The following is a 14990-nucleotide window of genomic DNA, read 5'->3' on the forward strand; positions in this document are numbered from 1 at the left end:
TAAGCAGGTGGAGGTTAATAGGGCTTTAATAGGGACTCCGAGCAGAAGTGTGTTCAGGTAGCCTGGGGTAGTGGGGAGCACTGTAGAGGTGGCCGCGGGAAAGGGCGGGGACGTACGGTCCTCGGCCTGGGCACTCAAGGAGCGCTTGGGGCATGGGCAGCTCCGGGAGGTCCCTTGCTGCCCCCACTGCGCTCACCTTGAGGTCTTAGCAGCTCTTCCAACGGGTGCGATTTCAAGCTCCTCTAAATCGTGAGGTCTCTCCTCTTTCTGACCCTCACCAAAGGTCACACTAGGTCAGGGTCACCCTCTCAGGAGGGATAAGGAAGCCTGGGCCAGACCCAAACTCCACAAGCTCACCAGCCCTCCCCAGTCACTGCTGGCACCCCCTAAGACTGGGGCTCGTCTTTCTCTCAGACTTACCAGACTTCCTCTGGTAAACGGCTCCGTCTCCCAGGGACGTTAGACCTTCTTGCCAGGAAAGGACCACGCTATACATTGGGAAAACCACTGGATTTGCAGGCAGCATTCTTCCCTTGAGTCCCTGCTCCATCGCTTACTAGTTGAGTGACTATAAATATAAATACTTCTGTAACTGTCCATTGGAGAATAGTGGTCTCCTTACCTAATTCATAAGGCTTTTTGAAGGGTTCACAGAGATCACATGTATGAAAGACCTATCTATCAAAGAAGAAAAAATCTGAACACCCCTAAATACAAATTTTAGCTTCCAGTAAAGACTCTCTGTATTGTCCATATGTTTGAAATTGATGACTTTATTGACACAAACTTGGCAATAGAAAGTGTGAGGTTAATAGGATCGTGAGAATCAGTTCTTGTATCATACACACATGAAAAAGTTGCCTGGTGAACTTGCAGCAGCGTGGTTGAACTTCTGGTCACTATCTTTGTGAGATCCAGATTGTTCCAGGGAGGGGCAGCTTCTACCTGCCCTTCATTCCCTTCTCCCCCAGGAGTGAGACCTTATTCCTATATGAAACAGAGACACCCTCTCGAGTTAAATTCCAAGCGACTTGCCGCAGTTCAGTGATGCAAAAACAAGGATGTGAAGAGAAAATGGTGTCGTCCATGACTGACAGCACATGACGGGGGCAGGAACACCCCACACAAAAACAACACGCATGCCCTGCGAGAATGAGCCCTTGAACTTGCAGGATCAATTCCAACCTTGGGCAGTTGGGGGCTCCTGCGGAGTGAGGCCAGTGGGGCCACAGGATTCACAGGTTTTGCTTTTATTTTATCATTATTTTTTCATTTTCAGAACATGAAGTTCCCTAAAAGCCCTTTCTCAAAGAACCACAAAATGGCAGAGGTTTGGGGAAAAACTAGTTTTGCATAGGGTAAAGGCTTGTGCAGTGATCAGGAGAACACCCAGATCCAGGGTTTAAGAGTGAAACCTATTCTGAATGTAAAAGTGAGTTCCACTGTGCAACGATTCACAATTATACCTTAGGGTTGAAGGTCACACCCTAGTTATTAAGTCCGCTGTTAGATTCAGGATGTACCAGCGTGACCAGCCAGACTGCAAATCTCAGCATCAGCAAGGTGCCTGGTGCAGGTTTGGTATTTAATGTTAAATGAATAAATGCACAGTCTACGGAAGGAAGGAAGGGGGGAGGGAGGGAGGGGTACCATGTGCTCGTGTTTGAGTTATAACCAAATTGGCAAGAAATGAGGCCGAGTTTCTAAATTTTAATCTAGGCATGTCAATTCTCTGGGCCATATTATATAAACACACACCATCAGGCTACCTCTTTCTGCTCAACAGGGAGTTTATTGGTATCGTCTGATACACCTTTAGTCCTACTTTTCCCAATCCAGGTGTGTTAACAGTCCTTTAAAAATCATGTTCCGTTAATCTGGAGGAAGATAGTTCCACCTTAACATGTTTAAAGAAATGTTAGATAACTTTAATCTATCAAGATATTTTTTTCCCGCCTCTGATTAACATGGCGTGCATCAGTCTCATGGCAACGCGAAGGTACAGCAACCAGGGCTGGGCTTTCTAAGGCGACTCCTTTGCAGACAGCAGGTGGCACGTCCTGATGCCGTGTCTGAGAGGCCAGAGTGAAGCCGTGAGTGCTGCTGCTGGGTTCTGGGTCATCTTCTTCTTGTGAGCTGTGTCCGCGCTTTGATCAACAGTTGCAAATGACACACCGGGAGAGAAGAAACCCGGAAGAGCACAGAGTGACCTGGAAAACTCCGCACATGCAGTGTGTGGCTGAGCCCTTGGGGCGTCCTAGGTTGGATGCGTCGACCATGGTGACAGCGATACTGCGGTATGGAGGCTGATGTGGACACTGGGATGGGGGGCATGGAAGGCTGATGAGGAATGAGTGCGACTGCCTCGTGAAGAGAGCTCCCAAAACACACTGCGGGTGTTGGGGGGGGTTAGCTGGTGTGATACGGGATCTGCATCTGTCTCCTACTGAGCTAAGGAAACAAGAAGATCTGGGAGTCTTCCTGTGTCTCGATTTCTCCTATATTTGGATTTGTAGTCAAGTGAAAGACAACTCTTAAGTGAACGCAGTATTCAGTACTCTGATGGCAGTATTCAGAAAGGAAGAAAGAACGGAAGAATAAGCTGACCCGAAACAGTGCACATGACCCTGGGCAGAAGCGCTTAGAAACCACGGGAGCATCTCTCACCAGGGAACCTATTCCTACTTTGTTTCAGCCGCCCCCCTGTGGCTTCACTCACCACTTTTACAGCAAACCACACTGCAGGAGCTGCAAAGAGGCAAACTGCACGTTTGCAGCTTGGTACCCTATGCAAGTCCTGTGCCGATACAGCTATGCAGTAAGTGGGAGGCTGGGAACGTCCCCAAAGCCCAGGCAGCCACTGGGCTGCCAAGTACAGTCTCTCAAGGCAGCAGTGTTCTTCACATCCAGCAAGGGCCACCCACTTCTTCGAGTCTCCTTGGTGGGGTCCAACACGTGGAGGGCACAGAGAAGTCCGTCTGCCCTGCTAGTTAACGCAGTTCTTCGCCATTCTTCGGTTTCTGTCCACCTGTCGGATGCTGTCTGGAACGTTAATGGTGACTTCTTTTGCAGACATTCGCTTAGCGTCTCTTTTAGCCTGTTAAAAAGTTTAACGTCATGAACTGAGTTAGTAGAAAATACCCAAATCTGCATTCGTCTCTTGAGATTGTTACGTGTACACACACACACACACACACACATACACACACACACACAGAGGCAGGAAGAAGAACCAGCTAGAACACAAGCATAGAACTCCTTTTCAAAGCTTTCTCTGTGGAAACTCTAATGCTGACGTAGCACAGAGCCTAGCATCAGGCTTGCTCAGTAAAACACTGTCGAATGAATGAATTGCACTGATTGGTGAAGGTCCATCCAAGGATAGTGTGGAAGGTTCCATAGTTTGCGTTAGTAAAGCAGTGAAGGCGTGCAGCTTTGGAGCAAGACTTTGTGGTTCAAATACTGACTAGACAATTTCACCAGGAGCAAATTTTTTCTAACCTAACCCTCAGTTTTCTCATCTGTAAGATAGGGAATAATAATAGTACCCACCTCACCAGATTATTGTAAGGATTAAATAAGATCATGCATTAAAATACTCAGCATAATGCCTGTCACTAAAAAAAAAAAAAAAAAGACCACAAAAAGATTTAGTAAGTAAAAAGTAAGACAGATTATCCACTTCAAAGTGAAGATAAGCCAATGATAACAGTCCGGCCTTCATACTAAATACTAAAGCACGGACTAAACCTCAGGTTCTTCAACTACATGTGTCCCACCTCAAGAGTAAACTTCAACCAGTGGGGAGTGCCCCTTCTGCTCAACTGTATGCTTGGAGTGAGCAAGAGAGGGTCATGGGACTTCTCTCCACAGGGGATGGACAGAGATGGGTGCTGCCCAGTCCCCAGCCACGTGGACCTGCTGCCTAGCTCCTGGGAGTACAGTCAGTAAATCCCTTCCGGATGTCCCCGTGGGGTGCTCAGCTGCAGAAAGCCACCTCACCCCGGGTCCTGCCCTTGCCATGGTGGCCCAATGTGAGGGGTATAAACATCTGGCCCTTTTGGCACAAAGCAGGCCAGCTCTGACAAGCCACTGGGCTCTAGAGCTCCCCATGGGGTGGGGTCAGCCGCTGCTGGGCCGCATCTGCCTGGTTCACCTTGTCCCCTAGCCACTCCCACTTCCATCCCTCCTCTCCACAGGGGCTGATGCCCAATGAGCATCATATATAATGACACCTCAATGTCACACCTGAGGGAACATCTCCCCACACTGGGCATTGAGTGTGGATAGATGCACATTATTAATATAATACGGCCCCTGAATCAAGCCAGCTATTTTATCTGTAGTGCATCCAAAGACATGATGGACTACGGGGCCACTGGAGAAAAAGAAACTGGCCTGTTTGATTTACTAACTGATATGCTGATATGCAGTTTGTAACCTGTCTCACGAATGCTGTGTAGCAGGTGCTGGTGATGCCCCCCCCCCCAGATTCTCTTTACATGCCTGGGGCATCCATCCCCCAACTGCTGTAAGTGTGGGCAGCACCCGGTTTTGAGAATTGCCTTCATCTGACTGGAGCCACCTGGCCCAGAAATGCGACAGAGGCACACCCTGATTCCTGGAGGCAGCCCAAAGCCAATGTCTGATTGTCAGGGATACAAAACACTGGCCATTTTGCTTCAAGGGGATATAAATCTAGGACATCTTCACGCTCCAGAACCCCCCGTGGGATCAGACCCCACTGTGGGATTCAGCCACGCTCATGCATTTGCTGACCTGAGTCCTCTGCCCCTCCTGCTTCCCTCCTGACTACCATATGGGCTTCACATGAGACAACTCATTCCATCAATGGTTTGCCCAAGAATCCTCTTCTCAGGCTCCGCTTCTAGGGAACCTGACCTAAGAGTAATTTATGGGTGATCTGCGGGGCATTTAAGGGATAATTTTGACTACATGCGATTTCAGTCCTTTCCGTTGATATCAAGAGCTAGGAATTCACTGTTCTCCTCTTTATGATCCCAGGGCCTAGCAGCGTCTGACGGAGCAGGCCCTCTCCACTGGAGTTTGGTTGAACTAGTGGATGAATGAATGAACAGACACAGTGCATTTGCCAAAGCACCCTTGTCTGAGCAACCAGAAGTCAATGCTGTTTTTAAGGATTTAGTCTTCTCATCTCTTCCGGGACTGAACTGGCACCAGGGCAAGCGGTGACTTTGATGGGTTTCTTTTTCCCTAAAAGCAGAGAACTCCTGAAATCCCACAACCAAGTTTGTCTTCTAAAGAAAAGTGCGACAATTATGAGGCCATTTCCATCCACTTTGCATTTTGGGTGTTGCTGCTCCAGCATGGCGGACTCGGCATGGAGACACAGAGGCTTTATTTGACAGCAACTTTCCCCTCAAACCAGTAGGCAGTACGAAAGCTCTCCAGAATGGAAATGTAAACTTTCCAAATAGTGTAACTGCTTTTCTGTAAAGTTACTGGCAAGACTTCACAAAAGGTTGTTAAAGATTATATACAGAAAATGCTCTCCTCTATATTTTAGTCTGCTTTTCTAAGCTTAAAAATATAAGCAAAAATTCAACAGTTGGCTGATTCTTCATTTCCTCACTCGTTTGAGGGTCCAAAGCTACAAAATAGTTGTTCCCAAAACAGCCACAGGATATGTATGGCTTTAATCTCAGGCACCATGGGGCAATTTCTGTTTTTTCTTTTGGCAGTTTCTTAACTCCATATATCCCAAGCCCCTCTAGTGGCGGCATTTAGGGGACAAGCTTTGGGGCCCACAGAGGGACACTCAGGGCAAGGCTCTGTCACCAGTTAGCTGCTGTGAGACGTTGCTTTAACCTCTGAGTTTCAGTTCCCTTACGTGAAACATGGGGCAATAATGCCTGATTCTTTGTGGGGCTTTTTGAGAGAATTAAGCACATCACTCCACATTAATGAGTGACCAACTTTTCCCAGTTGGCCCAAGATTGGCCCATTTTAAAACTGGAAGTTCTCCATCCTGGGAACCTGCTCAGGTCCCCGCAAACCAGCACAGTCGGTCAGCTCAGTTAGAGTTGTCATTGATTTTATTTGCAAAATGATGATGTCGAACATCCTGAATTTCAACTGGAAATCTCCTTATTCTACCGAACTATAGTTCTTGCTCCTGCTCCTTCTAAACAACACCGACTGTAAGCCTGCGGGGCCCGCATGTGGATAAAGGGCAACCAGAGTTCTGTATTCCAGTGATGGGTCCAGCCATAAATGAGTCCCCTTTCCAAGAATTACGCTGTATGAACCCTACCCAGTTAAACAGAACAACAAGGCGTTCTCCTTTGGGAGAGGTGCTTTGGGAAAGAGCACCTTTCAAGTCGGAGGCATCTGCAGAAAGTCAACCTCCCACGCACAGCAGTGCAGACTCTCATGGGGTTGGTCATCACCGGAAGCCAGTTACAACTTGGAAATCTCAGATTTCTTTTCTTTTCTCTTTTCTTTTTTTCTTTCTTTTTCTCTTTCTTTCTCTTTGGAAAAGGTTTTATTTATTAATTTGAACAGAGGGATAGAAAGCACAAGTAGGCAGAGCGGGAGGCAGAGGGAGAGGGAGAAGCAGGCTCCCCCCTGAGCAGGGAGCCCGATGTAGGGCTCGATCCCAGGACCCCAGGATCACGACCTGAGCCGAAGGCAGCCGCTTAACTGACTGAGCCACCCAGGCGCCCCGCAGATCTCAGATTTCAAGCCCAACTGAGAGGGAGAAAGAGAACCACAATGCCAGATTATCTTCTCTAGAAGCCCTCTTGAGAAGTTGCATTGCCCTCGTACAAGAGAAGAACTATCTGGATACGAGGAACTATTATTATCCCATTTGGTTCCTCAGGCAGTATGTAGAAGAGGCATTTTCCCCTCTGAGGGGCTTCTCAGCCAGCCAAACCTTTTTATTTCACATCCCATTCCCTTTATTTAACTACAGAAAAAGAAAACATGTCCCATTTGCAATTACTGGCTTTAAAAAAACAACTTCTGGTTCGCAGCTCAGTGAGGAGAGAAACCTATTTGGCTCCTTTTTCCTCTGTGGCTCTCTGCCCATCAAGCCTTCTTCCACTTCTAAAATTCTTGCTTTCTGAGTTTTATCACCACTGACTCTTGTTAATGGGCCCCCTCTTGTTTCTCACTCAGCTTTACAGCTTTTCTATTCTTCCCTCTGCCTCATTTTCATTTGTGTAGGTTTAGAACTCTGTGAATCATGGATTTGGGCCCCCTTGATATTGCCTTTTTAATTGAAAGTAATTTATCGGCTGCCATTTCTCAAGGGTAACCAGACTGACTGATAATTTCCTGGCAGCCTTGAACCCGGATGAACCTGTTTCTTTCTCTTTCTCTTTCTTTCTTTTTTTTTTTTAAAGATTTTATTTATTTATTTGACAGAGAGAGAGAGAGATCACAAAGTAGGCCGAGAGGCAGGCAGGCGGGGTGGGGAAGAGGGAGAGCAGGCTCCCCGCTGAGCAGAGAGCAGAGAGATTGGGGAGATTGATCCCAGGACCCTAAGATCATGACTTGAGCTGAAGGCAGAGGCTTAACCCTCTGAGCCACCCAGGAGCCCCGAACGTATTTCTTGTGGGGTTTAGAAGTTGACAACCCAGCTCGTTCTCTGGGGAAGTGAGGGTAGCCATGGCTTTTCCAGGGGCACCTGGACTCAGGGGTGCAGCTGTGTCTGCTCACTGATTCTCATGCCTCCCCCAAAATGCGAATACAGATGTTCTCAACTTTACTTTGACCCCACAAATATATCTATACCTAACACGGGATTACCTGAACCTTTTCACAGTTCCTCACACCATTGAAGAAAAGCAAAGCTTACTGAGATTATGATTTAGCAGACATCAATTTTTCTACAACTGTGTTTTTTTATTTATAAAACTAATACATGATTATGGTAAAAGAAATTCAAGGAGTAGAGAAGGCACAATGAAAAGTAACATTGTTCCCATGCTCTGTGCTTTCCCCAGGGGTAACCACAGCTAATGATTTCTCTCTCCCAGTATTCCTTACTTCCTTCCTGGCCTTAACCATGGTTTGGATTATATATATGCTTGTTTACTTGCATATCTTCTACATCCTCAACAGATTATAAACTTCCAGAAGGTAAGGACCCAGTGTGTTGTGTTCACCAGAATATAGCCCCAGAATGTAATTTAGTGCCTATCACGTAATAGACACCAAATAACTTGGTGAACACATGTATGAAAAGAAATCTTCAGGGGCACCTGTGTAGCTCAGTGGGTTAAGCCTCAGTGGGCCAAGGCCTTTGGCTGAGGTCATGATCTCAGGGTCCTGGGATCGAGCCCTGCATTGGGCTCTCTGCTCAGCACGGAGCCTGCTTCCTCTCCTCTCTCTGCCTGCCTCTCTGCCTACTTGTGATCTCTGTCAAATAAATAAGTAAAATCTTTAAAAAAAAAAGAAAGAAAGAAAGAAAGAAAGAAAGAAAGAAAGAAAGAAAGAAAGAAAGAAAGAAAGAAATCTACATAAACAAGACACAAAATGTCCTGGGAATAGCACACCTGTTTGCACTGCCCTGCCCTAGAACTTCCTTACAGTATTTACATTACGCTTACAATTGACCATTTCTTATGCCATCCCTGAGAGACAGCCAGAAGTGGTACTACCCTCCCTTTCCCAAGAGGCAGTGGAAGTCACTCAAGCCAACATAACTTGCCCAAGGCCAATGTCAATGTAGGCTGTTGAACTGTAAAGACAGTGGACCCGGGTCCCACATCCAGCTTCCCACAACTCTGCCAAAGCTTACTCTGAATTTTCCACTGTTTTGTTTTTGGTAATGGGAAGGAAGAACATGGGGTTTGGAGGCAGACAGATCTGGGTTTTAAGTCTAACACAGCCACATCACTATTCCCTGTGTCATGTTGGCCAAATACCTAACCTTTCTGAGCCTGTTTTCCTGAGTGGGAAACGCTGCCTTCCCCTTAGAGTGAGGGCTAAAGATGATGCCATGTGCAGTGCGGCTGGCTCAGAGTGGCCACTGAAAATATCAGTTCCCCTTCCTTCTTCCCCAAAGATTAAAGACAGCCTTGTCACCTGCAACTCAAGACATTTTTCTTCTTTTCAATCAAGCCCTATTAAAGGGAGACAGACAATAACATCTAGCTCTTTCCAAATTTTGTGATTTTATTTGCTGCTGCTTCATGGCATTCGTTTGAGGTCATTAGGAAATATTTGATCATAGCAACCCTACCCAGGGCTAGGATGCTAGGCTCCAAAGGCGGGGGTCAGGTCCTGCCTCAGGCAAAACTCTCCAGAACTTATCAAGCCTGGAGCAATTCCTGTGCCCACAGTAGCATTATCCCCTGTACTCGCTTAGGCTACTCAGCGCAGGGGTTTAGATCTATCCGGTAGGGAGTGCCAAAAGGAGTTGTTGCTTTTCAACTTGAACCTCTTAGAGATCAAACACTAGGAAGGCAGCAGAACCTGCTTGAAAAAGCACTGGGGATCCCACAGAGGAGTCATCAATCATATGATGGGCGCCGGAGAGGGGCGGGGAGGGAGTGGTGCTGTGGGAAGCCTTCCTAATCCTAGTGAAGTGCCAGGCCAGCCTCACTCGATTGATCCAAGACACCCAGTCAAGGATTTCTCCGATGCTGAGATGTCAGGAAGGTCCCAAGCAGTGAGTGAGTGCGTACTAGGTTCACAACCCTGAAGCGGACTCAGAGGGCAAGGGCATAAAGAATAAGGAGGTCTCTGCCCTGAGAGTCTTCTCATCGGATTGGTGTTTCTTCAGACCCTTAGATAAATAGTGAGTCTTGGGGCGTCCGGGTGGCTCAGTTGGCTAAGTGTCTACCTTGAATTCAGGTCATGATCCCAGGTCCTGGGATGGAGCCCCATGTTGGGCTTCCTGCTCAGCAGGGAGCCTGCTTCTCCCTCTCCCTCTGCTACTCTCTCCCTTCCTCCCTGTCAAATAAATAAATAAAATCTTAAAAAAAAAAAATAATGAGTGCCTGGGTGGCTCAGCCCTTATGCGTCTGCTTCGGCTCAGGTCATGATCCCAGTGTCCTCGGATTGAGCCCCAGATTGGGTTCCCTGATCGGCGCAAGCCTGCTTCTCCCTCTTGTTCCCGCTGCTTGTATTCCCTCTCTCACTGTCTCTCTCTCTGTCAGATAAAGAAATAAAATCTTTAAAAAAAAACTGAAAAAAAAAAAAAAAAAGAATAGTGAGTCTTGCAATTCTTCCTGTATGTAAGGTGGCAGGCAGCAGACAGTGGCATATATGGAGGTAGTGGAAATCACTACACACACACACACACACACACACACACACACACACAGCCCTATACTGCTACATTGCCTCCTTTTCCCAGGCTTTAACTACAGTGTGCATCAAAGTGCCTCCTGAAGACAGGTCTCCCTCTCTAGCTTTCCTCAACGGTTTCTTTTGTTTGGCGTCCCAAGACTCACTATTTATCTCAAGGTCTTTTAACGTCATGTTTTTGTGTTGCCGTGTTTTTATTTTGTTTTGTTATGCTCTTCTCACATCTCCTATCACCGCCACCCAGGAGCAATTCTGGGCTTATCCGGTGCCTCTTTCTGGATCAGGCCTCCCTCTTTGGCCAGGGCCATCCCCGTGAGGCTTCACCGTCCTTCCGGGGCTCAGGAGCCGAGCGAGGAAGCTCCTCCTTGGAGATTCGGTCCGGACATCGGTGACGTTCTTCAGCACAGTCTGGCCACTTGGTCAAGAGTAATAAAGTCACCCCCAATGACGCAGCTTCCGAAGACAGGCGGGCTCACGGTAGGCCGGCCGCCCACTCGAGTCTCGCCTGCTCAGAGCTGTATCCACACACACATTTCTACCCCGGCTGAACACTTGTTCTAGTTCTGGGGAGAACTAGAACAAAACAGGAGTTTTTGGAAAACTCCTGGAAAAACAGGAGTCCTAGGGCTGAGGGAGCAGCACACTCAGATTGGAGAGCAAATGTCTGGAGGCAGCCCGGAGCTCCTGAATGACGAATTAGCCAGACAGAAGAGCGGCTGTAGGACTGCCTCCTGGGTTTTTCTCAAGCTCAGGGAAGAGGCTGGGGGAAGGAGCCCCCGGCAGGGATTGCTCGGGTGCTGAGCTGCAGGAAGGCCCCAGGTGACTGGAGGAAATCAAGATACAGCAGAGAAATCAAGACACCGTCTCCATCGAGGCAGCTCCAGTTTGTACAGTATCGTTACTGTCACCTTCCTTTCACTAGTTAGCACCTGTTCAAGCCGGCGGAAGACAGGGGCCGAGGGAACTGAAAGAAGGAAGCTATGGTTTGTCTGGTGGGGCATGCGGTGCAGAGGGGCTCAGAACAGGAGACGCTGCTGCTCACAGCCATTCCTTAGCTGTCCCCAGAACCCTCCAGAAAGCAATCCGACTGTGGGAAGGCATCTCTGTGAAAGGGAGGAGTTGCTATCCCCTCTATGTGGCCTTTCATTTCCTTGAAATAAATAGCACTACCTCAAATCGGGGAAGCCTGTGTTCATTTACCCTGTATTATCTGATGCCCCAGCCTCACCCCCACTAAACCTGGCAGTCGCTTCAGCACACAGGACACGTGTTCCTTTTCTGGATCTTTGGCATCAGAACCCTGCCTGGCACCTCAACGGCACTCCGGGGAAGAACATGACACGAACGCATCCAAGGAGCGCGTAGAGGACCTGAGCAGAATGTTTTCCAGGCCTCACAAGGACTGCCTCAGCACACAGGCTTGTTCTGTCCATCGGGTTGCAGACAGGTACCTAGAGATGCCTGCTTCGTGAACGGTTCTTCTGGAGAAAGAAAGTTCTTTAAAAATGCCCAAAGCCCAGGGGCGCCTGGGTGGCTCAGTGGGTTACAGCCTCTGCCTTCGGTTAGGTCATGACCTCAGGGTCCTGGGATCAAGCCCCACATTGGGCTCTCTGCTCAGCAGGGAGCCTGCTTCCCCCCTCTCTCTCTGCCTGCCTCTCTGCCTACTTGTGATCTCTCTCTGGGCCAAATAAATAAATAAAATCTTTAAAAAATAAAATGCCCAAAGCCCATCAGCCCAGGGGCTGGATGCTGCACAGGAGAGTGCTGTGGAACGGTAGGACATCATCTTCGGGGAGCAGAGGAGGAGGGAAGGGGAGAGTGGCTACTGCCGAGCTGGTCACCGAAAATGCAGGAAGCTGTAGCCCAGGGTGCAGGCGGGCAGCGCGGAAGAGGTGGTCCGTCGAAGGCCCTGGAGCGTTTAGGAAGCAACCGATTTTCCCTGAGCAGATTCACCTCTGAGAGCTGTGTGGGGACGAGATAGCTCTGCTGACAGGAGCTTCAGGGATAGGTAAGCTTGGCTCGTAAAGCCCACTGTGGATAGGAAACCTATGCCATGGCTTCTGGGGACACAAGACGCCTGGTGGCTGGTGAGACCGCAGGACACAAAGACCACTGAGGCACTTCAGCACCTGTCCGAACACTCAGGACCGAAGCACCTGCTCCCTGATCTTGTTTGGGAAGTGGCTACGAGGCAGCCATTGCTCACTGGACTGCGAAAACCACCTGTGTGGATGGCCGATCAGTGGGGCCACCGCTCCCGGGGCTGTACTGTTGGGACAGTTCCTCATGTCCCCTGCAACCTGGCTGGGGAGGGTGGGGGTCAGTGTCCTCCGTGTGTGTGTTGGGGGGTACTGCTTCCCGGCTATCTCCAAGTCTCCGTCCTCACCTGTCAGCTGGGGACAATATCAGTGTTTTACAGCTGTCGTGAGGATTCGGTGAAACACTGTAACAAAGTGCTTAGCATCCTCAGCCTGCCTGCAAGGCTGCTGTCACAGATCTAAGAAAGACTAAGCACAACTCATTGGCTTTCTTTATTTTTTTAAAAAGATTTTATGTATTTATTTGAGAGAGAGAGAGAGAAAGAGAGTGTGCATGTGCAAGGGAAGACAGGAGTGGGACAAGCAGTCTCCCCACTGAGCTCGGACATGGGGCTTGATCCTAAGACTCTGAGATCGTGACCTGAGCCAAAATCAAGAGTTGGTCGCTTAACCAACTGAGCCAGCCAGGTGCCCCAACTTCCTGGTTTTAAATTCTAATGTTCTACAATTGGAATTCATCCGCAGCTGGTTAGCGTGTAAAATTGGTTAGTGTGGGAAATGATTTGTCAGTATCTATAAAAGTCACATATATCCCCATCCCATGAGTCAGGAATTCTACTCCTAGGAATATACTGAAAAGAAATGAACGTCCACCAGCAGGCATGCCCACGGACGTCAGCAGCTGTATTGTTCACCATGGCCCGGCCAGAAACGACCCAAATGTCCTTCAGGGGGAATAAGGTTACACTCACATAATGCAACAGATGTAACAACGAAAATGAACAAATCTATGCGACTGACATCCACGCAGGTGAGTCTCACTGGCCTGACCTTGGACACGAGCAGCCAAGCACAAAAGAGCACACACCATGTGACACCATCTATAAACATCTACAAAATGAACCACACTGGCCTAGAATGCTAGAGGTCAGAAGAGTGGTTAGTCTGCAGAGGTGGACAGTGACTGGCACGTCCCAGTCACCACGGTGAGGGGCACAAGGGACATTTCTGGGGTACAGAAAGTGTTCTGGGTTTCAGGTGGTTAATGATCATGTGGGCGTGTCACCTTGTAAAGATTTCATTGTGTCGCCTTGTAAAGATTCATTGCACTTAGGACTGACTTGGGCGTTTTTCTGAATGTACTTTCCGCGCGGTAGACAGCGTGACTGCCCTTAATCAATCCTTTGCTGTCTCTCCAGTCGGGATTTCCTTGCCCTCCTGATGGGGGGCTTGTCCATGTGACCTGCTTGGGCCAAGAGGAGGTTAGCTGGCAGGATATGAGCAGAGACATGAAATGTGTTCCTGTAGTTTGGTTTTGCCCTCTTGGGTTTCTACCACAGTCGTGAGAAGACATGCCTCAGAGATGCTGCTTTTCTGGACTGATTCCCAAAATAGTATACATGCAACAGCCCGAACTACATGCAGAGCCTGGTGCCGAAGTCAGGCCTCGCCACTCAACTCGCAGCTGATTGTGGCAGGAAAAATAAGACTGTTCGAAGCCACTGAACGCTGGTGTGCTCTGGTGTGCAGCGTTATGTGGCCATAAAGGACTAATACCTTATTCTTCAGTAAAAAAGTCTGTCCACATGTCTATGCTCCATCGTTATAATAGTTGCCTGTTTCAAGTTCCAGTCCCTGGCACCCACCTCCAGCACTTACCTGAATGACTCATGACGACTCATGTCCTAAGTCAAATGAATCAGTTTCCTTTTCTATAAATTGGGGACGATGCTTACTTTACAGTGCTCCTGGGAGGATTTAATGCCCCAGCAGACCTAAAAGCACTTTGCAAATTGCAGAGCACTATTTTCAAGGGAAGAATGATGGGGGGCAGGAAGCCAGTGTGTGTGGATCATGCCACACACCAGACAGAGCTGTTTCCTGTCCCCCACGACCCAGCCTGACTTGAAGGGGGAGGGCACACGTGTGGGGAGGAGGCTCTGGGACAGATGTCAAGCCCTGCACTAAAGCAGTCTCCCTGGTTTTGAGCCTAGCTCTGTGGGGCCTTCCCTTGGGGGAGGCAATGATGCTTAGGTCTCTAGAAGGCCAGCTCATGCACAAGCTGAGTAGTCAGTCCAGGACCCTGGGAGGGCCACCCTCAAGTTCAAGTCAGTCCCCTCCCCCTCCGTGTCTTTCTTCTGAGTCTGAAGAGCCATGTCAGTGCTTCATTCCATCCTTTTGGGTGCTGTGGGACTAACCATCCCCTGCTAATCCCCACTGCCTGACTTACAACACTTCTCCATTTACACAGAACAGGCCCATCTGTTCTCTCACTAGGCTATTATTTCCATTGTGTGCATAAGGAGCCTGAGACTCAGAGAGATTAAGTGGTTCCTGCCAGGCCACTTAGTTAACAAGCGTTAGAGCTGAATTTGCAACAGGTTTTCTAACCAAGGGTTAGGGTGGTAACTCACTCAAGTGAGCAAG

The 14990-nt window shown here is 48.6% G+C and overlaps 1 protein-coding gene across 1 annotated transcript in view; it reads right to left on the minus strand.

Annotated features, from left to right (window-relative positions):
- Positions 1-755: 755 nt before the first annotated feature.
- The window catches only part of BAALC (BAALC binder of MAP3K1 and KLF4), an 84150-nt gene continuing 69915 nt past the window's right edge, over positions 756-14990 (minus strand). The window contains exon 3 of the mRNA XM_044245172.1: positions 756-3097. Coding sequence (XP_044101107.1) covers positions 2987-3097 — 111 coding nt within the window. The 3' untranslated portion in view covers positions 756-2986. The remainder of the gene's footprint in view (positions 3098-14990) is intronic.

This window comes from Neovison vison, chromosome 4 (genome assembly GCF_020171115.1).
Source record: "Neovison vison isolate M4711 chromosome 4, ASM_NN_V1, whole genome shotgun sequence".
NCBI classification, from domain to species: Eukaryota; Metazoa; Chordata; class Mammalia; order Carnivora; family Mustelidae; genus Neogale; species Neogale vison.